Genomic DNA, 24,767 nt, shown 5'->3' on the forward strand with positions numbered 1-24,767 from the left:
TTTTTCCTTTAAATAGAAACTCTACCGTGGATTCAGGAAATCACTGAGCACAGTCTGGGAGGGTCCTAAACATCAGATTTGGTGAAGTCGCCTTATCCCGAGTACATTAACCTAGAGTTAATTTAAACAAGTTAGGGCAAACTTGCTAAGTTATTCTGCTCTGGATGTGGGGACAACACCCCTACAGCATGGCTTACAATTGAAATTCACTTTAAAGTCCAAAACCTAGAGTTAAACAAGTAACATGAACCGTCCCCAAGAATCTCCAAACCCTTTATTTAGGACATTCTTCCTCAATACTCTCATCAACTAAGAAATAGCTTGGATAACAGGTGACAATGCTCAATGTTATTATTTTCTTTATCATGGGAGGAGCACAAAAAGACACTTCTTTATGTATCTCTGGAGATTTAGAGGATAGCTCTGGCAAGAAGTGAAAATAACCTTGTTATGATTAACAAATGTACCACTGGCAAGAGATAAGTCTACTGACTTCTGTCCCTCAGCAATGAAACCTAACAGCCACTCAGTTAAGACCAGCCCCAGTAAAGGCTCAAGCGTTGGTGAGAGAAGCGTTTCCTTTGTGCAAGGAAGCTGATAAATCATATTCACCATGGAAAAGTTTGTCTGTACATCATGTCCTTTGATGGGCTATTCTTAAGAGTCCCCAAATTCCAGAGGGCCACGCAATGGGCTGGCTTGCATTAGATTTCTGCAGAGCTGGCAGCCTTCTTCTGGAAGTCTTACATTACAGGTAACCTGATGACAGGGAGGGTGGGCCACAGGCAGGTATCTCAACTCGCCTGTGGAAGAGCCAAGGGGAGCGAGCTTGCAAGACCCGATACGCTGGGATCAATGAAACTCTCCGGAGAACTGGCTGTTCCCCTTTCAAATGCCACCTCCCTAATCTCCGCTTGCTCAAGTCAGAATCTTCAAAGCTCTGAACATGACATGAGGCTGGCATGATTAGGAAGGCAAAGAGGGCTCTCTAAATCACGGGTGGAGGCAAATGGCATCGAATTAATGGACAGTTAACAGTCAAGGTCAGAATGGAGGGATACTGCTTGGGACTGCAATTATTTCCTTTGGCCACGAGGAGAAAACAAAGTTTTTTCAGATTTACTGAGGGCCTATTATATGCTGGACATGGCTCTGAGCACTAGGTCCAGGTGCCTGCACTACAAGACCTTGACATCTATGAAGGGAAAAAAAATCACAAGGGCAAAAAGGGATGTATGTCCAAAGTCCAGGGTCATTATCTCAGACGGAGAGCACAACAGAAAAACACTAACCTGAGGATTTTCCCAGTATTTGCACACAGATTATACTGTGTGTCCTGGGTTGTGGGGAAAACAGCTCTCAAACTGTCAAAGGTGTGTGACACTGATAATCAAGACAGATTGATCTATATTCACACACAAAAAAAGCCTTGTCCCTGGAGTCCAGTAAAAAAAAGTACTTTGCCCCCAGAAGTAGTGTCCTTACCAGTCCTCTCAAAGCTCAAATAGGTGCCGTAGAAGGCTTATCTCGTCCTCACCAGCAACTCCAAAAGCATTCCAGATCGGTACCTATGATTCTTCTGAATGGCCATTGAGTATTCTGTCATGTGGATATGCCACAATTTATGGAACCAGTTCCCAACTGGTGAGTGTGTAGGTTGCCTCCAGTACTTTTGCCACCACAAAACCACTGCTATTCTTTATTTAACACGGAGAATTAAAAAAAAAAAAAAAGGACATCCCCATAAATGAGAAATAAATGCTGGAATTCAACAGGTTCTTAAAGTTGGAAAAGACCTTTCCTAGTGCCGGCAAGGAGAGCCTACATCTGCTTGGACAGACTTAGGAAAGCAGCTCGGCCAACCTGCAGAAGTCTGCACATGGGAGGGCCTGATATCATCGTATGCCATCTATTCACATATCTGAGTAGTGGATAATATCACAGTCCTGTGGGGCTGGAGTATGCATGCTAATAGCCCAAAAGCACTAAGAAAAAACAAAAGTAGAAGACATTTTGCTTTGCATTCTCTCAAATTATTACTTGCGGCACAACTGAACCCTCAACAAAACTATAATAAGCTCGTGAAGCAAAGGGATTCAAATTCAGACTCAGTAAACACATGTATGCCTATGACTAGCCAGGTGCTGATACGCGCACCTACATGTGGCATGTAATCCTCACGATAAGGAAAGTATGAACATCCCTATTTGTAGGTGGAAAAAGTCAAGTTCAAAGAGATTGAACTCTCTGAGCAGGTCCCAGATGCTGCTAGTAAATTTCAGGGTTGAAATCTGCACCTAAGTTTCTTGCCATTTCCAAATTACCATACTGTCAACTGGCCTGTGGCTGATGAGTTCCAGCTATAATGCTAGACCAGCACTTTATTATAGTAAATGTTAGGCCTCTATCAGTAAGTAACAATTACACTGTGGAAATAAGAAGAAAATCTGAAACCCAAGCCCTAAATTCCGTGTTGGTTTGGGTGTGACTCTGTGTGTGTGTGTGTGTGTGTGTGTGTGTGAAAGAGAGAATATGGAAGAATGTCATTGCTCTTCACTTTATTTCATTGGAAGAATTTTAAAATAGATACCATATTTTTATGGAACTGGGAACACGCATTCATTATTGGAAACAGAGAAAACAAAGGAAATATGTGTATATACTTTAAATATATTAATTATATTTTGGCAGTGACTCTTAGTAAAACCAGAAATTGAAAGAGCAAACAACACAAAAGGATGACAAGTGATAAAATGGTACTGACAAAATTTTTACTAAAGAATTACCAGAAGAATATGAGGTACATGTGACCCTTCCTAATGACAGCTGCTTTTGCTGCTTCCAGTTTGTGGGCAGTTTTTAAAATATAGTGTTTTTATTTTGAAAAATTGCTTTAAAATGCACAGATGCCTAAGAAATAGGTGTTGTATAATGTAGCATAAAAACTGTCCTTTGGGGCTTCCCTGGTGGCGCAGTGGTTGAGAGTCCGCCTGCCGATGCAGGGGACGCGGGTTCGTGCCCCGGTCCGGGAGGATCCCACGTGTCGCGGAGCGGCTGGGCCCGTGAGCCATGGCCGCTGAGCCTGCGCGTCCGGAGCCTGTGCTCCGCAACGGGAGAGGCCACAACAGTGAGAGGCCCGCGTACTGCAAAAGAAAAAAAAAAAAAAAAAAAAAATCTGTCCTTTGTCAGGTGGCTTCACTCCATACTACACAGAGCCTGCGAGTGTCTGTATCGCCTTCTGTCAATCAAGAGAAAGACAGTCTAGATAAGATGGTGGAGAGACTTGAACTGGGAAGGAGGGAGGCCTGGGTTCCTCTATTTCCTTGGCTGGTGATCAGCCATGTAACCTTTACTTCTCGAAGTTTCCTCATTTCTAAAACGGGGTAACAGCCTTGGTTCTGAGGCTCCAAGTCGCATGAGAGAACACTTAAAAATGTGAGGTCTGTGTATAAGTGTGAGGATATATAATTTGGCTCGAAGAGTTAGGTGCTGCTATGTATAAGACACTGGTGTCCATGGTTAAGCATTTACATATTTTTAGGTGATCTCAGGAGTTACTCAAACAAGGGTTCAAATGTGCTGGATTTAGACGAAATGTAGCTGGGCCTAAAATAAGTCTAATTGCGAACAAGAAAGAACATGAATAAAAATATAAATACCATGTGATACGCTAGTAGGATGGAATGGACATTTAATTCAATCATTTTATTCTGTAGTACCTATAGCATACACTGTAGACAACTGAACAGAAGCCCAAGAAAGGCAAGCCAGCTTAACCAAGGTCACTTATTAATGGCAGGCAAATGAACTGATTAGAAGCTAAGTTCTTCTAAAAACTAGGTTGATTAATAATACTATCTCATCTTAAGGAAAAGAAGAAGTAGTTTTCACCCCACTCATCCTCATCAGAGGCACAGACTGAATTCTAGAAAGATGAAGTAACTTGGCTAAGGTCACGAGGATGATCACAGTGAGAATCCAGGTTTTCTGGCTCTCAAGAGATGCTCTTTCCCATCACCACAGTGCCTACCCCTTTTTCAGGGTCCTGATACCACTGCTGTCACATGTAAGGAAATTTTACTAGGGTACTCTACAAAACATTTTCTTTACTTTTTTTTTTTTTTTTTTTTTGCGATATGCGGGCCTCTCACTGTTGTGGCCTCTCCCGTTGCGGAGCACAGGCTCCGGACGCGCAGGCTCAGCGGCCGTGGCTCACGGGTCCAGCCGCTCCGCGGCATGTGGGATCTTCCCGGACCGGGGCACGAACCCGCGTCCCCTGCATCGGCAGGCGGACTCTCAACCACTGCGCCACCAGGGAAGCCCCTCTTTTTTTTATTAATTAACTTGTTTATTTATTTATTTATTTTTGGCTGCATTGGGTCTTTGTTGCTTCGTGCTGGCTTTCTCTAGTTGTGGCAAGCGGGGGCTACTCTTCGTTGCGGTGCACGGGCTTCTCATTTCAGTGGCTTCTCTTGTTGTGGAGAATGGGCTCGAGGCGCGGGCTTCAGTAGTTGTGGCATACAGGCTCAGCAGTTGTGGCTCGCAGGCCCTAGAGCACAGGCTCAGTAGTGTGGCACACAGGCTTAGCTGCCCTGCGGCACGTGGGATCTTCCTGGACCAGGGCTTGAACCCGTGTCCCCTGCACTGGCAGGCGGATTCCTAACCACTGCGCCACCAGGGAAGCCCCATTTTCTTTACATTTAACCTACCACTTATGTAGGTATCCCCAACCGTTTTTTTTTTTTTTTTTTGAGACAGTGTACCTCTCTGAGAGAGGGGATTTGATGGAAGATGGTTCAGAACTGCACTAAAACTGAAAAAAAGTGTTAAGGCTTCTGTATGAGGAGGTGGGGAGGGAGGGGGGGAGGAAGAAAGATTGATGTTCCATCATGCTCCATCCCCAAGGTTCTTAAGCCATTTTAGGAGGGCAGTGATTCTTCATTTAGTGGCCCCAACATGCCCATTATCCCTCAGATGTGCTCACCCTTAATATAGTAGAGCTCTGCAAATGTCAGATGAAAAACTGTTAGCTTTGAAGTTCAGTGATTGTAAACATCCAGTTGGTGTGACCCCTATTCAAAAACACATCAGTGATCCATTTATAAAATGGTTATTTTAGTGGTTCTTCAGCAAGATATTACTTAGATCAATCAACCAATATATCTTTAAGTTTACTCTAAGTTTACTCACCTGGAGTGTCCACCTCCACAATTATTAATGTAAAAGAGACTAAATAGTATGACACAATTGACTAAAAAAAGCACATGGAAGAGAGATCAAGTTTTAAGCTAACACTTCTACTTTATGGTTGAAATACGAACCATGACAGCACCGCTTCTCAAACTATGGAAGAAACACGCTAAGATAAATTTTTAGACAATTATGGGACATCCTGATGTGAAATGGTGAAAAGAAAAAGAAAGGACATAATCTAGTGGGAGGAGGGTGGCAGAATCAGAAATAGGACCAGCTACACAAAAGTCTCTGCAACTTTAGGGATGCCACCGAATCCCTATGTTTTTTCAGCTTTCCTCACTAGTAAAATGGGAGTTGTGAAATGTGCCCTACCTAGCTCACAAAAAAAGTGAGGCCAAAATGAGGGGACACGTGTGAAATTATGTTGGAATTTAGTGTTACTAATGCAGATTATTTTATAAACATACAAACAGAAATGATTTCCAAAGAAACCTATTTGCCAAAGAGGGAAAAATCTGTTAAAACAATTTGAAAGCTACTTCTCAACAAGACGATGACGTTTGGAAGCATTTCTATAATCCCAGCGAACATTAAATTCTTTGACAAAATGTGCGTCACTTTGGTCTTGGGCATTCTTTGATCAACCAGTTAAAACCAGTCTTATAGGTTGAAATAGAATCAACATTCTTGTAGCTTTTTTAATTTTTAAAAGTATTTCCATGTTTTCTTAGAAAAGTTATATATAAGATTTTTTTCAACATTTTTCATCAGAATCTCTTTGAAGCTAATTTAGGCCCCTAATGTGTAGTTTAGGAGGATTTTGGGAGGGAAACTTGCTTCTACATGTAATAGATATATATGTATCAATAAATTATGATTCATGTTATAGAACCCACATGCACAAATTTAACCCTTCCTTAATAGATGAGATCTTAATTTCTTTTTACACTGTGTTTGTGATTTTATTCATTTTTTTTTAAATCGCACCTTACTGGGTCATTTATTTTTTCAAAATAATGAGACTGGTAACGCCTACATTCTGCAGACTGCAAACACATATCCTACGATTACGGTATTTTCCGTTGGCGTAATGCTTTACGTTTTTCCAAAAAAAATCTTTCACACAAAGGACCTCCCAACAGCGTGAGGCAGGCTAGAACGCATCAACTGAAATTGCTAGGAGCCAGCCAGAACGCAGTTTGGTTCCCAGATCAGGGCTGTTCCTACTAAATGGCACTTTCTCTCTCTCTGGGTCAGTGTTGAATATTTCAAACCAAAATGTCCTTTAGAGGACAGGGAGAAATTTTGCACCACTCAATATGGAGCTCTAAGCTTTGATGGGGGAAAGAGCCGGGGAAGGGGGGAGGGGTGATGGAGAAGACCCTTGTACTTGGGGACCAGGTTCAGGGACACATGGGTGCCCGGTGCTCTTACCGTCCAGGTGGCGGACTTGGCGGTGCTGGACTGCTGGAAAGACACGTCAAAGCTGTGTGGGCCCGGGTAGTCGGTGTTGGAGGGGATGGCGGGCGAAGGCGAGAGGGCGTCGAAGGTGGAGCTGGGCTGTGCGTAGGGCGAGGGCGCCGTGACGCTATTCTGGGCGTGGTCTGTGTTGTAGGGACTGGTGGACGAGGAGCCGTTCTGGATCTGCTGGTCCATGCTGTTCAGGAGCCCCAGGTTCGTGTACTGTGGCTGCGGGACACCCAGAAACCCCCCACGTTAGCCATTTAAGCTGCAGATCCTTGCTGCCAAAAAGGCATCATTTGGTGAGTGCCTTCTACAGAGTTCCACCTCACGTCTGCAACACTTCGCACTCAAGGGAAAATGACCGATTTGTCATGCATAGTTCGAAACTCCAAGAGAAACCCCAGGTGTGTGTATGTTTTGTAATGACCTGCACAGTTCACACAGCTTCATGGGCAACCTTTGGAGACTGCGGTCTCCCCGAGAGCACTCGAAAGTGGATTATGTGCTCATTCGCAAACTGGGCAAGAAGTGCCAGTGCTCTGTAGCTGCTTATGAATTCTTTAAAATAAATGAATACTGACTGCTACTCTTTTTTTTTTCTTCTTCTTCTGTCCTGGTATTCAGAATGAAAAAGACCACTAGATAGATACGTTCTAGAGGAGACTTAAGCATCAAATTGTTGTTTACTGAGAAAAATCAGTTGTCCTCCAAATTTCCTTTTAGTCATCATTCTAAATTCTGTCTCAGGGTACCGACTTGCCCCCAGGAACTGGGTTCATGAAGACTGGAGGGAAATGAGTAGCAGGGATAGGGAGAGGCAACTATATATTTTAAAAGGTTACATGCTAGCAGACCATCCAAACAGCCTAATTTTTCATCTGTTTTTTCATTTTCTTCGTAGCAGTTTACTATTTTCTAAAGTAGAACATGTGTAAGAGAAATATCATCTAGTTATGATTAAGATTCTATGTTTGAAATAGTTCAGAAGTACATTAATTCATATAGCTTCTCTGCCACGTGTTTTATTTCTTCTAGGAAAACCGGCACCAAGTAGGTATTCAATAAGATGTTTATGGGAAGAATGATTGAACTCCTCATTTCATCGGCAAAAAATCTTTACTGTGTTACTATCAGAGAGGGGAAGCGATTTGCTCAAGCATCGGCTAATAAGCAAAGAGTAGGGATTTTGAAACCAAATCTTCCGATTCCAAGTCCAGGGCCCTGCCAACACCATCACACCTGTCAGCCTGATAAGATAATTCAAGTCATTCCTGAGTCAAATTGGACACATTTCCAGAAGGGGCCACCAGCCTGTGTACCATTTTCCCTTTGTGAAATCTTCTGACACGTGGAAACCTCACTGTTTCTTCAAGTTAGCAACAGGAAAACAAATGAAAAGCAAAAAAAAGGCAGTCCTGTGGGTACATATTGTATAAAGGAAATGAGGAGTCTGGCTCTTCAACTGAAACATAACAGAGTCCCAGATTAAGTCAAACTACAGAGAAGAACAAACTCACAAAGAAATGGATGCTTGAAAACAATTTTAATTCAACTTTAAGCGTAAGAAAATGATTTTACTAAACTTTAAGTATTTCACGTGGGGAGGAGAAAGGACTCTGCCATTCCATTCAGTCCAGAGAGCATCTGTCTAAATGTTAACGGTTGCATGCCCATTCCATTACATGTATGCATTCGCATTCCACTGCCGAATGCCATGTCCCCATTTGCTCTTCAAATAACTATTAATCTCTTTACACTTATCCCCCTGCTGACAAGAGCAGCTGTTAGTCTCGCCTTCTCTCCCCTCTGACTTCCACAGCTCCTAGGCCTGTCCTCCATCTTTAGCTTCCCCTCTTGACAGGTGAGGCAAACTGCAGGTGAGACAGCTGTGAGAGACAAAACTAAAACCTGAGGCCCAGACGAAGGCGTCCACACCCCTGGCTGAATGAAAGCTCTTAGGTGTCCAAGCCTGCGGCAACAGCCTAGAAAGGGGATTGAAATTATTATTTGTGTTCAAGTTAAGGGTCAGTATACAAAGCACTCCTGAGCGTCCTGTAGGAATCAGATAATGCTCCCAGAGGCACGTGCTTCCCTAGAGCAGTACAATTAGGGAGGTAGCCGCCCCTGACAAAGGGGACAAAGAAATTCGCCAGGCACTTTCTCACAGGCAGTAAAAAGCCTGTTGGGCCAACCCTTTCCTCCTCCTTCTAGCTACACAGAATGGAACAAGCTAATTGTGCGCTTGGAAGAGAACAAAGAAACATGGCCCTTTGAATTTTTTTTCCCAATAAATGTAAAGAGAAAAGTTTGGGGACCCAGCTTTAAAAGCCAGTGAGTAAACACTCAGTGCTGCTTGAAGGACATAAGAGAAATGGAAACTCCATTTACCTCAGGGGTACAAAGACGACGTCCCTGGGACAGCAGTGAGACTGAACATATGGGGTGGCACCAAAGAAGCAGAAACTGTATTTCAAGCCATTAATAGGTGTTGATGGCTATGCTTTTACATGCCATAATTTTTAATCCCAAAAAGTTCGGGTGAAATATTTTCTTCACAATAGGATTTGCTTCCAGGGCTGACGCCTCAATTTATATAATGTAAAACTAGATTTCTCAGGTTTGGGCAAAGAGCTGCTGACTATTCAAGATAAAAATGGGAAAACATATTTCATTTTAAGCTTTCCTCAAATTTTACTTTAAAGAAACAAAAGCTAAGTAGTATACTCAATTGTCTTTAAAAAAAAAAAAAGCATAAAAACAACACTAACTTTGAATTAACTAGCCTGAAACACACAGCAACAAACCCACCAAAGTAAGAATTGTATGATTAGAAATCTTCTTGCAGACTTTCCATGGCCTTATTAAAAATTTATATCATAAACCTGCCATAGGAAATCGTACATTTGAAGTTAATTTTAAAAGCATTTAGTTGACAACGACCAAAAAAGTTTCTTATTTGCTTACTTCTTTGATTTGAAGACAGTGGACGTGTTGACAAAGTACAATTAGAGGCAGAGGGCAGACCAGCACAGCCAAGAAGAACAAGTGTTAGGTAGGTAGGACCAGCAAAATAATTCATAGCGCCCATCGCAAAATGAAAACACAGGGCCTCCTGTTCATAAATTATTAAGAGTTTCATAAGGGGGGGAGCAGAACATTAAACAAAGCACAGGGCCCTTTCATGACTGCGAACTTTGCAGCCTATGAAGCTAGCTCTGTGCCAGGTTAATGTGAATAATATTTATTTCTTCTTTTCCACCAAAGTGAAGCTGGCGGGATGAAGGAAGCAGTACCTGTACCCTTTGTTTACTTCAGTAGTTCCAGAAACACAGAAGGGAGAAATCTGTGTTTTGCTGGGATGCTAATGAGATGCCTATTTATGACGACAAGTAAAATAGTCTCCAAAGTTAAAACACGACACTCGTGTGAGTACCAAAAAGTGCCCTGAGAAGAACTCTGTGGGGTCCTCTGTGTCCCATGTGTTTCTTATGCAACAAAAGCTATTAGAACATTTGAAATGTAATAGGAAGTAGATTGTCCCTTTCCAGCAATAAGGTACCTTGATGTTCGAATAACCTTAACATACTCTATAGGGACTCAGTGAATGAATGAACAGTGTTGTATATCTGCCCCATCATGTCTGAAAGAGGAGACCGTCTTTTCTCCACAACATATAAAAGGTGAAAATGAACACGATTTGCCTGATATCTGTTATAAGCCTGATAAAGTAAAACAGTGGATTTCCTTTGAATTCGAACAGATGCTTCAGTTCCTATAAAATAACTTTGAAATAGAAGACACTGCCTGGACCCTAGAAAATTACCAACATCTGTAGCTGAAATGTACTCAACTTCGTCACAAACTAGCTGATCTGCCCACAGAAAGGATAAAACACACCTTGGTCACAGAAACTTCATATACTCCGGGGAACCACAGAACACTCTGGGGGGTGTTCTAAAACATGGAGCTGGTATGGTAAGTGTAGGGATACCAGGGGCTGAATCTCAAACTGCCTGCTTTCACCGTTAGGAAACAGCAAGTATAACTACCATTCCCAAATATAGAAAGAGGGTTTCCTTGTTGTTTGTTTTCCTCCTCCCGTAAGTTCTTTCGCATACCCATAGTCATCTACAGACTGATTTATTTCTTCAGTTTTGATGATTAGTACTAAAATGGCAATAAAGGATAGGGATTTCTCCTGACTGGTCGTTGTTTTAAAAGCGTACTATATAAATGCAGTTCCTTTAGTTTCATTTTAGTTTTCCTTCCTGGGTTACATTGTTAAATGATCTTAAATTCTGAATATACTGTGGGCCTGAATTTTCTTCTCATCAGCTCAGCAATAACGTATATCAGTATATATCACTGTAAACAAAACTTAATATTGAATTAATATTGAATATAAACCTGGGTTTATACCTACTTAAAGTTGACTCTGTAATTACTTTCCTGTAAAATAATTTAACATCAAAAAAGAATTCCAATCAAGTCATATGACCAGTGCAATGAAACAGGAACATAGATATAATTTGCATTTCTGAAAATCTCTCTCCTCCAATGTATCTGTGTAAGAGAAATTTTATAAGTTCTTTTTCTCGCCTTTTTTAGCTATTACTATCTGTAATAGCGAATTTATGGCAACGATAGTCAATAATATATGGCAAGAGATTAATAAAAAATGGGAATGCAGACCACATCAGGCATAGGAGAGGTTACTTTGGAAACATATAATCAATTTATTTACCTCAATTCAAATGGATCCTTGTCACAGGAAATAATAACTTGCCCAAATTTCATGTGAAAAGAATTATATTTATAATCCTTGACTGACTGTTAGAGGAGGCTAGGGAATTAAACATTCTTCAGTGCTCCTTCGATTCGTGAATGGATTCTAGTAATGCAGAAGAACTCTGAACTTAGACTTGGGTAAGGTGGGGTTTAAGGCCCAACACTGCCACTAATTTGCCATCTACCCCTGGGCAACGTACTTAAACAACCTGGACCTTAGTTTGCTATAAAGTAAAAGCTGTATAAAATTGAGGAGATTGAATCTGATCATCAAACATAAATGGTGCACCAGTCTTAACATTTTTCTAGGGATGACCATTCTCATCTACAATACTATGTAAAAATAATGCCATGAGGTTGCTTTCAAAAAAATGAGATAACTGTTTTTTTTTGTTTTTTTTTCTTCATACAGATTTGCCAGACCAAACCTACAAATCCAAATTATTTCAGGCAGCATATATAGTTTCCTCAGCTAATATAACCTTTCACCTCAGGCTTCATGGAAGAGCTTTCTGAACACTCTAAAGCCCCTCCTGGGAAAAGAAAACAGCTTTCTTCATGACCCTGGCTTTGCAAAGCATCCATTGGATTATGCTCTAGCAGACAGTACTACATTTTTATCCCCAAATATTGGCAGAATAGTGACTTTTAAACAAGCACTGCCTGAGGGAGAAATGCTTGTCATTTTTTAGCCTTCTACCACCTGCCTCACCTCAAAGAATGATGGTTTGTTTTATGCTAGAATTAAACACAATTGATTGAATGTGCTTCATTTGAGGTCAAGAAGATATTTGGATTCTAATGTTAAATTAAAGCACCATCTTTCCACCTTAAGAATGTATTCAGCATCACGTTTTTCTCAAAACCAGGTTTTGTTAGATATAAAATATTTCACTTCTTTTGTCTTCCAAGTGATCCTAGAAAGTGAGTGGAGGTAAAATATACTCATACCTTATAACGAACAAAATGTAAAAATAAAGCATTAAACCCCACAACCTAGAAAGACAGCCTGCAAAGAGTTTACTAGAATGTGTTATGCTCTGACACAAAGTGTCAAGATTCCTCTGAGGTCCAAGATTCCATAACTTAGGAGAGAGCTCCCTAAAAGCTCCAGCCAAGGCTGACAAGGGCAGGTGAGACAAATAAATACAAAGTTGGCTAATCAGGTAGACGACAGTGTCAACAAATATTAGCCATAGTACTTGAAAAGCTAGGAAGTGTGAAACGTAGAGAAGCTAGAACTCAATCCAAATTTAGCTAAATTACACTGTGTAGAGCTCAATTAAGGAAAAATAAACTTTAAATTCTATGATTTCATTAAGTACTCCCTTTTAGTAATAATGACAAATAAATAAAATTATAATCAAGAGCATCTCAATTCTAAGAAAACCTGACCTCACCATTACATACCAAGGAAGCATTGGGCTTAGCAGAAAGGTATAATTTTAATATTCAGTAATTCTCGATCAAAATAATAGGGAAAAGTATACAGAGTTTCAGTTTCTTTAAAGTGAACCAGGAGTTATTTATTAAAGTTGGGTCAAAAATGTGTTTGAGGAAAGTTTCAATCTATAACAATCCCTGTCTTAATAGTTTTTTAAGCAGACATGGTAATGCTAAGAGAAGAAAGTACACAGTAATGGAGATCTTTAGTGATGGGTTTTACCATCTATATGGAAAGCATACCATGGTAACTTTAGAAGATTCATCAATAATGCTTTGCTGGTTTTTAAAGTGAGTTTAAAATATATAAAAATAACTTTGATAATGTATCTGTCTAAACCATATAAGAAATTATGACTTAAAACACTGGGGTGATTAAATGTGATTAATGTTTTATCACAGGAGGTAGTTTTGCTCACCGTGATATGAAACTGAAGACATATCAATTTCAATAAAATAATGGTGACCATCAAGATTAAAAAAGTCTGAACCCTATTTAGCATCCATATTTTAATCCTCTGGGAGAAGAATCTTAGCTGTTACTACTACTACTATCACTCCTCCTCCTCTACTACTACCACTAAGTTCTCTCTGAGTCTTACTATGTTCCTCACAGTGTTTAAGTGCTTTGCACATATTTACTCATTTAATTCTAATGAGTTAAGTGGAATTATTATCCCACGTTTTACACATATTTTACAGATGAGGAAACTGAAGCTCCACAAGATGAAGTGCTCAGGGTAGTAAGTGACAGAGCTCCCAGATGTGAAACCAGTCAATCTGTCTTGAGATTTACCCACTTTCTTAAGTATCCTTCACTCGGAGTCACTCAGATTTCTGCTTGGAATATTTATGTAAGAGTTACAGTCCCAGAGATAAACCCACGCACGTATGGTCAACTAATCTATGACAAAGGAGGCAAGGATATACAATGGAGAAAAGTCTCTTCAATAAGTGGTGCTGGGAAAACTGGACAGCTACATGTAAAAGAATGAAATTACAACACTCCCAAACACCATACACAAAAATAAACTCAAAATAGATTAAAGACCTAAATGTAAGACGGGATGCTATAAAACTCTTAGAGGAAAACATAGGCAGAACACTCTATGACATAAATCATGGCAAGATCTTTTTTGACCCACCTCCTAGAGTAATGGAAATGAAAATAAAAACAAACAAATGGGACCTAATGAAACTTAAAAGCTTTTGCACAGCAAAGGAAACTATAAACAAGACGAAAAGACAACCCTCAGAATGGGAGAAAACATTTGCAAACGAATCAACAGACAAAGGATTAATCTCCAAAATATATAAACAGCTCATGCAGCTCAACAACAAAGAAACAAACAACCAAATCAAAAAATGGGCAGAAGACCTCAATAGACATTTCTCCAAAGAAGACATACAGGTGGCCAAGAGGCACATGAAAAGCTGCTCAACATCACTAATTATTAAAGAAATGCAAATCGAAACTACAATGAGGTATCACCTCACACCTGTCAGAATGACCATCATCAAAAAGTCTACAAACAATAAATGCTGGAGAGAGTGTGGAGAAAAGGGAACCCTCTTGCACTGTTGGTGGGAATGTAAATTGATACAGCCACTATGGAGAACAGTATGGAGGTTCCTTAAAAGACTAAAACTAGAATTACCATATGACCCAGCAATCCCACTACTGGGCATATACCCAGAGAAAACCACAACTCAAGAAGACACATGCAGCCCAATGTTCATTGTGGCACTATTCACAATAGCCAGGACATGGAAGCAACTTAAGTGTCCACTGACAGATGAATGGATAAAGAAAATGTGGTACATATATACAATGGAATATTACTCAGCCATAAAAAGGCATGAAATTGGGTCATTTGGAGAGACATGGATGGACCTAGAGACTGTCATACAGAGTGAAGTAATTCAGAAAGAGAAAAACAAATATCGTATATTAACGCATATATGTGGAATCTAGAAAAATGGTACAGATGAACCGGTGTGCAAGGTAGAAATAGAGACATAGATGTAGAGAACAAATGTATGGACACCAAGGGGAGAAAGCGGGCGGGGGCAGTGGTGTGTGGTGGTGGTGGTGTGATGAATTGGGAGTGTGGGATTGACATATATACACTAATATGTATAAAATGGATAACTAATAAGAACCTGCTGTATTAAAAAAATAAAATAAAATTCAAAAGAAAAAGATAAATAAGAGTTACACTCAATGAAAGCATACTTATTTTATACGTAAAGAAAATATTTTCCACTCGTTAAAGACAGTATATAAAACTTCAGCCATTCTTTTGGAGACCCAGCTCCTTGGAGCTAGCACCAGAAACTCCCTGAAGATCTGATCATGCCACCCTCATGCTTGAACACATTGAGCAGGTTTCTAATCTCTTAGAACACAAGCCTCAAATCTCTAAACTGCCCTACACCATACTATTTGAAACCGTCCTCTTTGCTCACTAAAGAATGGCATTCCTTCAGTTTTTCAAAGGCAAACGTCTTCAGTCCTCAAGCCTTTTGCACCTGCAGGCTGTTTCCCAACTCATCTTTCAGTTTTAGCTTCAATGTCATTTCCAAGTCAAAGCCTTCCTGGAGGGCCCAGATAGGTATTCTTGGTTTCACACGGTCAGGGCACAGTAACTTTCCCCTTTGTATCACATAATTATAATTGAAAATTAATTATCTGTATAAGTACTTTTTTTTTTTTTTGGTACGCGGGTCTCTCAATGTTGTGGCCTCTGCCGTTGTGGAGCACAGGCTCCGGACGCGCAGGCTCAGCAGCCATGGCTCATGGGCCCAGCTGCTCCACGGCATGTGGGATCTTCCCGGACCGGGGCATGAACCCGTGTTCCCTGCATCGGCAGGCGGACTCTCAACCACTGCGCCACCAGGGAAGCCCCTGTATAAGTACTTTTTAATGTTGCTCTTCTCTGCTAAACAATTATGAGAGATGATATCTGTTTAGTGCTGAGTATAATATCTGGAACCATGCCTGGGACATAGTAGGTGTTCAGCAAATATTAAAGAATAAATGCAAAACATTTCAAAATAAAAATCACCTTCGGAAAGTATATTTTATTCTAACTCAACTATGACCCAAACAAGTATTGCTTTTTTACTCTGAAGTAAGTCTGTCTCCAAATCAGAGTCACCTCTTTACATACTACTGCCCTTGAATGTCACAGTGCATCTCCAAATAATCTCAGTGACCTTTACTTTGTGTTTTGATTTGTTCTGGTAGGTGGGAATTGTGCTTTTAGCTTCAGCTGTTATGGGAACTAGTAGCAGAATAGCCAGTCCTGTCACTCACAAGGCCATGAGTAATACTTGGTAGTTCACACCTAGCTGGGAAGTTTATTAATGAGCTTCTACTTCCTTGAAATAAACACATACACATTTTTGTGCCAAGGCAGTGTTTCTTACCTGATGGTCTAGATTTTGTTTCTCATGCATCTAGGTCAGCAATAAGAATAAAAATCTTTGTGGTCATATAATGATTTACTTCCTGCAGATAGAGAAACCACCCAGACACAAGCCTCGAGTAAGATGTTAGTTTCTGATAGAGAGGCCACAAAATTGGTCCCTCCCTCTCTAATTTCCATGATTTTCTGCCCAGTTAGCTAGAATTCAGTTTAGAAGAATGCCATAATTAAGGGCTTACAAAAGTATGTTTTGAGGAACTGAGATTGTAGTTTATCAGACTTACAAAGCATTTCTTGTAAATGGTCTAAATTCATGACTTCATTTCCCAGACTTTATAACACACACACACACACACACACACACACACAGGTTGAAACACTAGCCTTTATTTGCAAATGGAAAACTAAAACATGAAATAAGGACTATACTACTCAATCTGTACATATTCAAATGAGGAACACTGTTTTTAAAGTTCTAATTTGCTTTTGCTTGTCAAGTTCTTTGCTGATGGCTACACTTTTCATTTTATTTGAGATAAAGTTTTCAGTGACTTACTGTGCTTTGTAATTAGACATGGTGACTTATGTAACATTGAAGTGTTCCTTTAAGATTCACTTTTAACTGCAAAATAAAACCAAAGTTTCCAGCTATGCCAAAGACATGCCTTACTTTGAAAAGACACTCATCTATTCATTTCATTCTATTTACCCCATTATGAAAGTAACAATCCATCAATCAGTTTAATAATTACAACAGCTCATTAGTGTCTTATTTGGACAGAAAAAAAAAAAAAAACCTGGGGCACCACGTTTAAGAACAAAATGACTTAAAGTTTTCTCAGGCATCCTTTAGTAATAACACCATAGAAAATAAAATGTGAAAGTGTTTGCAAATCATCAAGCTTATTCACCCAGAGCAAACCACCCACATCCCTGGTGATGATTGAGAGACATCAGGAGACAAAATGAATGAAGGGAATGGTGTGGAAGCAAGTAAACACATTTAAAAAGTGAGTGCAAAGCGAGATAAAAATCTAATTGGTTCCGTTTTGTAGAAAAATCAAACACATTCCCTGTCCTCCCGAGTAATCAATTAAGTGAAAGCAGTACACTTTACACTGTTTACCTCTGTTAGAGAACAAGTCATTCCTTACTCAGGAAACTGCCCTGTGTTTCAAAACCTTTCTTGCCACTTGAAATAGAATGGAAATAAATATCTGGACTCATTAAAAAAAAAAAAAAGTCTTACAAGATGTCAGAGAAAACATATCATATGATTCAGAACATCCAGGCGGAGACCAGGCTCGTACAGTGTGTGCAATTGCTTTGCTTTCTGTGCAGATCAGTTACAAACAGCCATTTCTGTAGGTATTTATGCCACATTTTTATCTGAAGATAGTCCTCCGAGCAGCAGCAACAGACGCATGCTTCCGTCACATTCAGGAACATTATTTGCTGACCCCGGGGAGGATACAGAGATAAATACCACATATCCTCTACCCTCCAACAGTTTCCAGTCCAGAGACCGGGAGACCAATGAGGGAGGAACAGAGAAGTACAAAGAGTTCAGAGGAAGTCGGGTGATTCTGAATGGGGGGGGGGGCGCGGTGGAATCTGAGACATTTTTAAGAGTGAAGCAGGCCCCTAGCAAGGCTTTAAAAACTGGAAAGGATCTGACCTGAAGGTAAATATTTGAGGGGTAGAGTTGGCGTATAGAAAGAAGGCAGGAAAAGTAACTTCTCTGAATTCTCACTATTCTGATTTTCAGGCTTTCAAGCACTTTGGGATTATCTACTGAAATAATTTCCCAGGCCTAAGGCTTATTATGGGCTTTCTACTTTATCCAGTGTTACCGTTTCTCTCTGTGTAGATCTTGTGGAGTCCTCAACTTTAGTCTGGTGACAGAGTCTCAAATGGTCTATTTAAAAGTAATCAAGCCATTCCCAAAACATCTGATGTTGCCCTTTGAGAGAGTAATGGTTTTCCTTTTAATTCTGATTCCATCAATAGAGTGACACTAATCCAGACTGATTTGAGTAAACAGGGCATATTCCCCATTGTCTCTGTGATCTGAGAAAGAATGAACTTGAGAAAGATCGCTGCCTGGATTGGAAATGGCCCCTTTGGGTGTTTTGCGCAAGCTTAAAAGGAAAAAGAAAATGCCTGTACAGAGTTCTTTCCAAGGCAAGCTCACTTTGGGGGTGGTAATGCTCATAGGGGTATTATACTAAACTGCACCTATTAGTGGCTTTAGCAGCAATAAGAAAGTCGAACTATTTCTTTTGTAGTGTTTCCAGAAGAGCTGACGAGAGTGTTTCATAAATTTCCGCCCCTGGCAACACACCACAGCTTGACTCAAAATTCCCTCTTTCAGCTTTTATAAGGAAATCTTTTTTTTTTTTTTTGTCCCATTTAAGAAACACAGACAAGATGCAATTCAGATCACAAGTTTTGCATAAGATATCAGTTTACACTCTACACACATCCACTGACATTCCAAAAATGTTTTATTGTTGCCAGTTATTCCCTTAGCTAGAATCAACATGTGCTTTATCTTAACACTAGTTACTGAATTTTACATTGACAGGTAAGTACTATCTGGGGAAGCTATCTCAGAATTTACAGGACGGTTCAATTTTACTATGTCTTTGGAAAAGAGACTGAAACAGAATAAAGTTAGTCATTATTTCAAACATGAAATAAATTTAGAAAGAAGAACTTTCTAAGCCTTTTTTTCCGCAGAAAATGGACAGGAATGCTTTGGGGATAGGATAGGGGTGCTACAATGTCAGACCAAATAAAAAAGTCAAATGTGGGGAAGCATAAGGTACTGTTTCTGAAAAGACTTTACAGACATTTTAGGTAACTAATTTTTTTCTGCAAAGGAGGTTGAATAGCAACAGGGTCATCTGTGGAACTTCACTGCTTCCCCTAATATTTGCAGAGTTAAAGGCAGAACAAAACACATTTCAACAAAATTCACTTTGTGTTAGAAGAGGATTAAGCTTGGTAAGGACGAGAAAGGAATGAGATACAATCTTGGACATCCCCCCATATATCATAGAGCATCGTTCTCCCTCCTACCCATTCCCTTTGCCTTTAAAACAAGTGACTGAGTTACCTTCCCCAAGAACCTACCCTTGCCTACCCCACCATTATCTTTTAAATTGCCTACATTTTCTTCCTGGGTGAAATGGAAGTGATGAAGGAGATTGTGGGAGGCGATGATATGAAGAGAAGGAAAGACATGCCTTCCCCCAATATTTTCTGTTCAAATCTTAAATGAAAATGTATATCCTTGTCCAAAGTGAAATTTGACAAATTTATGGCAAAGATTTTTAAATTTGTGATACCAAGATCTTGATTTTGTATTGTTATTGTTTTGGGGTAAATTGGGGGGTTGTTTCTTAAATGATACATTCATATTTAGGTCTGCTCTATTATTTCCCAATTGGGATTCTCATCTTGAACAAAAGTCGTACTTGGCATATTGTGCCACATTTAGCTCCAGGATCACTGTCTGCTTTTAGAGCAGTGATCAGGGAAGAGATTTTTCTCATCCTGATGCTAAGATGACTATTTAATAAGTAAAGTTAATCCTAATTAACATAGAAAATCAGTCTAGAGTTTGTTCCTAGCTTTGATTACTTTAAGTATGTAATTACCAAGTCCCTGTAAGAGTGAGACACCTTATCTATCTCTATAGAGGTCTAAGGAATGGGAACAGGAAACAATTAACTTTGCCCAGACCAAGCAATCATTTGGACTAATTTTTCTCCCTCCTTGCAGGATGACACTTGTCACTCCTAGAGCGTGTAGAAAAAGTTTTGAATCTCGAATTCCGAACACTGCCCACGCTTTCAGAATATTCATGGGTTCTAGCTCTTAGTGAGATAAAAGCCCTTGCCATGTTTTCTTGCTGTTTCTTATAAAAGCTTTCCATTTTGACATACATATTAAATATAGATCAGTGTTTAAATCAACATTCTCTTTTCAAGTCAATATAGCATGCTCTTTCATTTGGTCCTGTGCAGTTATTCTTTGTATTTTTATTAATTTTCTACCTTCTACCCAGAATGACCTTCCTTCCTCTCCCTGTGGCTAAATTCTAGTTCTCAAACTATGTGAAATATTACCTTCGTCATGAGCAGGTTTGACCCATTTCGCTGTCTTTGAGAGCCTTTGGTGTCTCTTACCACATTCTGTTTTAAACTGGAGTCACTTATGAATACCTTACGTACACACTAGAATTGTGAATTTTCAGAGGCCAGTGGCTTGCAACTTACTTATTTCTGCTTTCCTTCCAGTGTCTGGCACAAGCACCATGACTGCACTTAACTAGCTCTCAGTAAGTGTTGAGTTGTAAGGAAATGCTCCTTTTCGTAAGGGAAATAATCGAAATGATTTGTGGCTGGGATATCAAAGACACTGTATCTAGTTTATAACCAAATATATACTACTTTTTTTATTTTGGGGTGGGGAGTGGGGAGAAATAATAAAATAAATAGTGGATCTTTACTTACAGGATGACCATACATTTTATCTTCTAAGTGGAACACTTTTGGAAAATAAAAGGGGTGCTATTAATAATTACACTTAAATAGCAAGAGTAAATAGGGACAAACCAAGACCAACAGTTCCCAACTTCTCTATGGCAGGAACCATAGCTATTAAAGAGAGCTATGGCAGGGAAAACACAAGTTTCATGAGACTTTAGAAACAATCCATTTCTACCCTTTCAAAAGGTTCCAGAGAAGTGATGAATATTCTTACAAAATGAGCACCCAATGTGCAATTCAGAGAAATGCATTTTTATACTTCTAGGCAGCCTTGAACAAAGCCATTTATCCTCCGCAAGTGCACCTTAGTGCAGCCCCAATTACACCATTCCTCTGTTTAAAACCTTTCCATGGTTTATCATTGCCACTATATTAAATGTGTTATGGTGCTCCGTGAGCCACTCTACCTTGCAATTCTCCCTTTACTTTCTAATTCTTTCATCCTTTCAGTTCCATCAGAACTATCTGACATTTCTGAGTACCCCAGTATTCACCCTACTTCTGTGCCTCTGCTGATGCCTGTTTCTTCGCCTGAAATCCCCCTTCCCTCTTTTACTTCTAAAACTTTAGAAAGTTCTACTTGTCCTTCCAAGTGCATCTGCATCACACATATACATGTAGACTTTTGTGATCCTCCTGCTTTGAGATACTCTCTTTCTCTTTGATCCTTTATATTCTCTTGCTCACATGTCTCATATGACACTTAAGATCTCTCCTGTATTAATTATAACTGTATGTATTCATTCCCCCATGAACTGTAACTTATCAGTGTAGGAACTGTTTCTTACTCATTTTTGTATCCTATGTACCATCTTATATGTAACTGTTGTTCAGTAAACATTTCTTTACAAAGAGTAAGTCTATAGTTCTTTTTCTAACCTACGTTTCTCTTCCTCAATACTACTCCTCATGAATATTAACAAATTTCAACTTAATTAAAAGGTATAAGTGAAAATTATAAAATGTTTATAGAGATAACACATTAATAAGCCACAGGTCCCTATTTTCTTGTGCCTCCAAATTGTGTTCTTAAGAGAAGACCTGGAATAAGATTTAAGCTTAACTCTTGTATCAACTGTTTTACCTTGACATTTCAATCCATTCTCTTCCAGAACCAAAATCCACTACCCTACTGGATATCCTTCACAGGCAACTCATTCCCTAAACTGACACTGAACAATAACGCTGTATCAGTCGTCTGACTTTTTGCTTATCATATATTTAAAAGAAAATTCTGAGTCCGTTGGACTTGGAAAAACTTTCATTTTCAAGACAGTAAGACATTTATGGAAATAACCAAGTCATTTTTCACTGAGGTGTCTTTTGGGTATCTGTGTTCGCTCTTCCTTATTTACTGACATAAGACAATTAGAAGTTTAAAATGTATTCAACAGAGGAAAAGTTTAATTTCACACTGTTACTGTGAAGGGAGGATTTTTACCCATTCCTCTCTATCTCACAAGCACAAGTCCCTCCCAATGCAATTACATGCACCTCAAAGAAAGCTTGGGTACACTGTGGTAACATAGTTCTCAACTGTTTGACCCATATCTTTCCTTGATAAACATAAAATCTCATGACCTCAAATATATACTCCCTCCCTTAATAGGAAGAATATAGAATCTAAATTCTGTAATTGGAGTGGTAGTGGTGGTGGTGGTGGTGGGATGAACTGGGAGACTGGGATTGACATATATACACGAATATGTATAAAATAGATAACTAATAAGAACCTGCTGTATAAAAAAAATACAATAAAATTCAAAAAAAAATTTTCAAAGTGGAAAAAAAAATACATGAAACAATTGATAATATAAAAAGAAACCAAATTCTGTATATGCTTATTGTCTAAGAAAATTTTAACAAACTTTGTATTCAGAAAATATATGTGGTGTGATGAAAGAACAACCAATATTTTTTTGATTGCTATAGTTAACCAGCCATTCATTCATACTTCCTACTGTACACTCCACACCCCTGTTGAGGATCACTGCTCTTCTAGAAAACAAAACAAACCAAACATGCTTTTTCCTTATCTAGGTAAAGGATAAGTGATTTATTATCACCACTCATTTTTCCAATAGCAGTGAAGGAAAGTATGATCTATGATCTGTGATCTAAGATCTCTTTCTCCCAGTCCCCTCTGGGCTTGAGGGCAACCAATTGTAAAACAAGCAGTGCAATCTAAGACCACAGCATGGAGTGAGGAACGTAGCCTGGCTGACACCCGAATCAAGTCTGCTGCTTCTGCTTCTTACCTACTGTGATTTTACCTATGGTGCTAAATACCTCAGAGGTGCAACTTGGGAAAGCTAAAAAGAATACATTTATTAACTATAAAGAGAAAAACCACTCCCATGGGAAAAAATGTGAGTCAGCCTTTGGAAACAGTATTGGAACATGAAAGACTATTTCCCTTGCCAATGCAGGCCCAGAGGTCAATTAATTGGCAATGACCTGAACACTCAGAGTTTATACTGCTGCCTCAGCACTTTTCTTCTCACTCTCAACTAGATTTGCATACCAGTTCTTTACGGAAACTTCTTTTTGGAGCACTTACCATGAATCACAGTGGCCCTTTTTAGAGTGTATTTCTCTCTAAAGAGAAAAAGTTAAGTAAACAGGGACTCATTTTTATATCTATAGCTCTCTCAACTACAAAAAGAGAAATCATTAACCTTGATTTGTAAAATGAGGTGATTCATTATATGAGTTGAAGTCCTGAATGTTGTAACCCATTCACCAAAGTACCTTTCCATCTTCATACAGAAGCCCAGATGGGGATTTTTAATAAAATGTCATTCTTCTAAGGAGGAGTTTGAGGGCTCTCAAACACTCTCTCCCTCTCTCTCTCTCTCTGTCTCTTTGTCTGTCTGTCACACACACACACACACACACACACACACACACGCATACATATACATATACACACACACACACACACACACACACACACACACACACAGAGCCCAGGTTTTCTGGCAAGAAAATGGAACTAAAATTTAATCTACGAACAATTTCCTTTCTTTAGTGCCTCGCTCTCCAAGTATGAGACCAATCCCAGAGGCTGTATCATTCCACCCTGGCGCATTGGAAAGGTGCTTGCTTGAGGCCTCCTCATTGCAACCCAAGGGTGGAAACTTAAGCCCTGCCTGTTATATCCTGCTCACTTTCCCCTCCCTTCCAGACCCTTTCCTGTTCAGTAACAGCTTTCCCAAATCCAGCTCTGCTTGGGGGGGAAGAACTGGAAAATTGTGGAAAAGGGGAAAGGGGAGGAACAGTGTTCTTATATCGTTTTTGAGTTACCAATCCAAAGAATTTGCTAGCAAATTAAATTCAAAAATTATTTGAAGTCAGAGAACAGGTTATGGTTTTCAAGTAACTTTCACTCTTAGGGGGAGTGACATGCCTTTTTATTCTTAATCTGACCATTTTTTAACAATTCTTATGTGATAATCATAAATGGCTGATTCCATATTGACAGTTATTAATAAATGTTACCAGAAGGTGAATGCTAAAGCATTATAACTTGTGTATGAAATTTCTGGATTCTCAGGGCCCTGTGGTCCCAGGCATTTTATATACCTGCATGTAGAACTGCATTTCTACAAAGGGCTAGTTATTAAAAGATAACCCTATGCAGAAAAGAAAACCGGTCTAAGCAATAGAATGGAAATGAAGCCATGAAGATAACGCATATTACACACACTAGCAGACAGATACAAAAATCATGATAGAAATACACGAAATGACACAGGAGGGTAGAGAAATGCCGCCATGTTTCTTCATCGGTAGGCTCTATGTACATTAGCAGCATTTCAAGAGAAAACAGACAGCTGCTGCCTCTTGATCACATATCTCTTAAAGTTTTGCAAAACGCAGACTC

General features: G+C 39.5%; 1 protein-coding gene across 9 annotated transcripts in view; it reads right to left on the reverse strand.

The window, feature by feature from the left end:
* Window positions 1–24,767, reverse strand: part of TP63 (tumor protein p63) — a 100,426-nt gene that overhangs the window by 73,808 nt on the left and 1,851 nt on the right. For 6 of the 9 annotated variants that reach the window (XM_030760860.2, XM_022569664.2, XM_089910688.1 and 3 more), the window contains exon 2: window positions 6,631–6,885. The exons of 1 other annotated variant lie outside the window; for it this stretch is intronic. In XM_030760860.2, coding sequence (XP_030616720.1) covers window positions 6,631–6,885 — 255 coding nt within the window. Of the gene's footprint in view, window positions 1–25; window positions 112–6,630; window positions 6,886–24,767 lie in introns of those variants that run through there. 2 more of the 9 variants (XM_089910690.1, XM_089910692.1) reach the window with 2 other exon arrangements.

Source organism: Delphinapterus leucas, chromosome 4 (genome assembly GCF_059928025.1).
Source record: "Delphinapterus leucas isolate spDelLeu-1000000601 "Yukka" chromosome 4, BTC_Dleu_Yukka2, whole genome shotgun sequence".
NCBI classification, from domain to species: domain Eukaryota; kingdom Metazoa; phylum Chordata; class Mammalia; order Artiodactyla; family Monodontidae; genus Delphinapterus; species Delphinapterus leucas.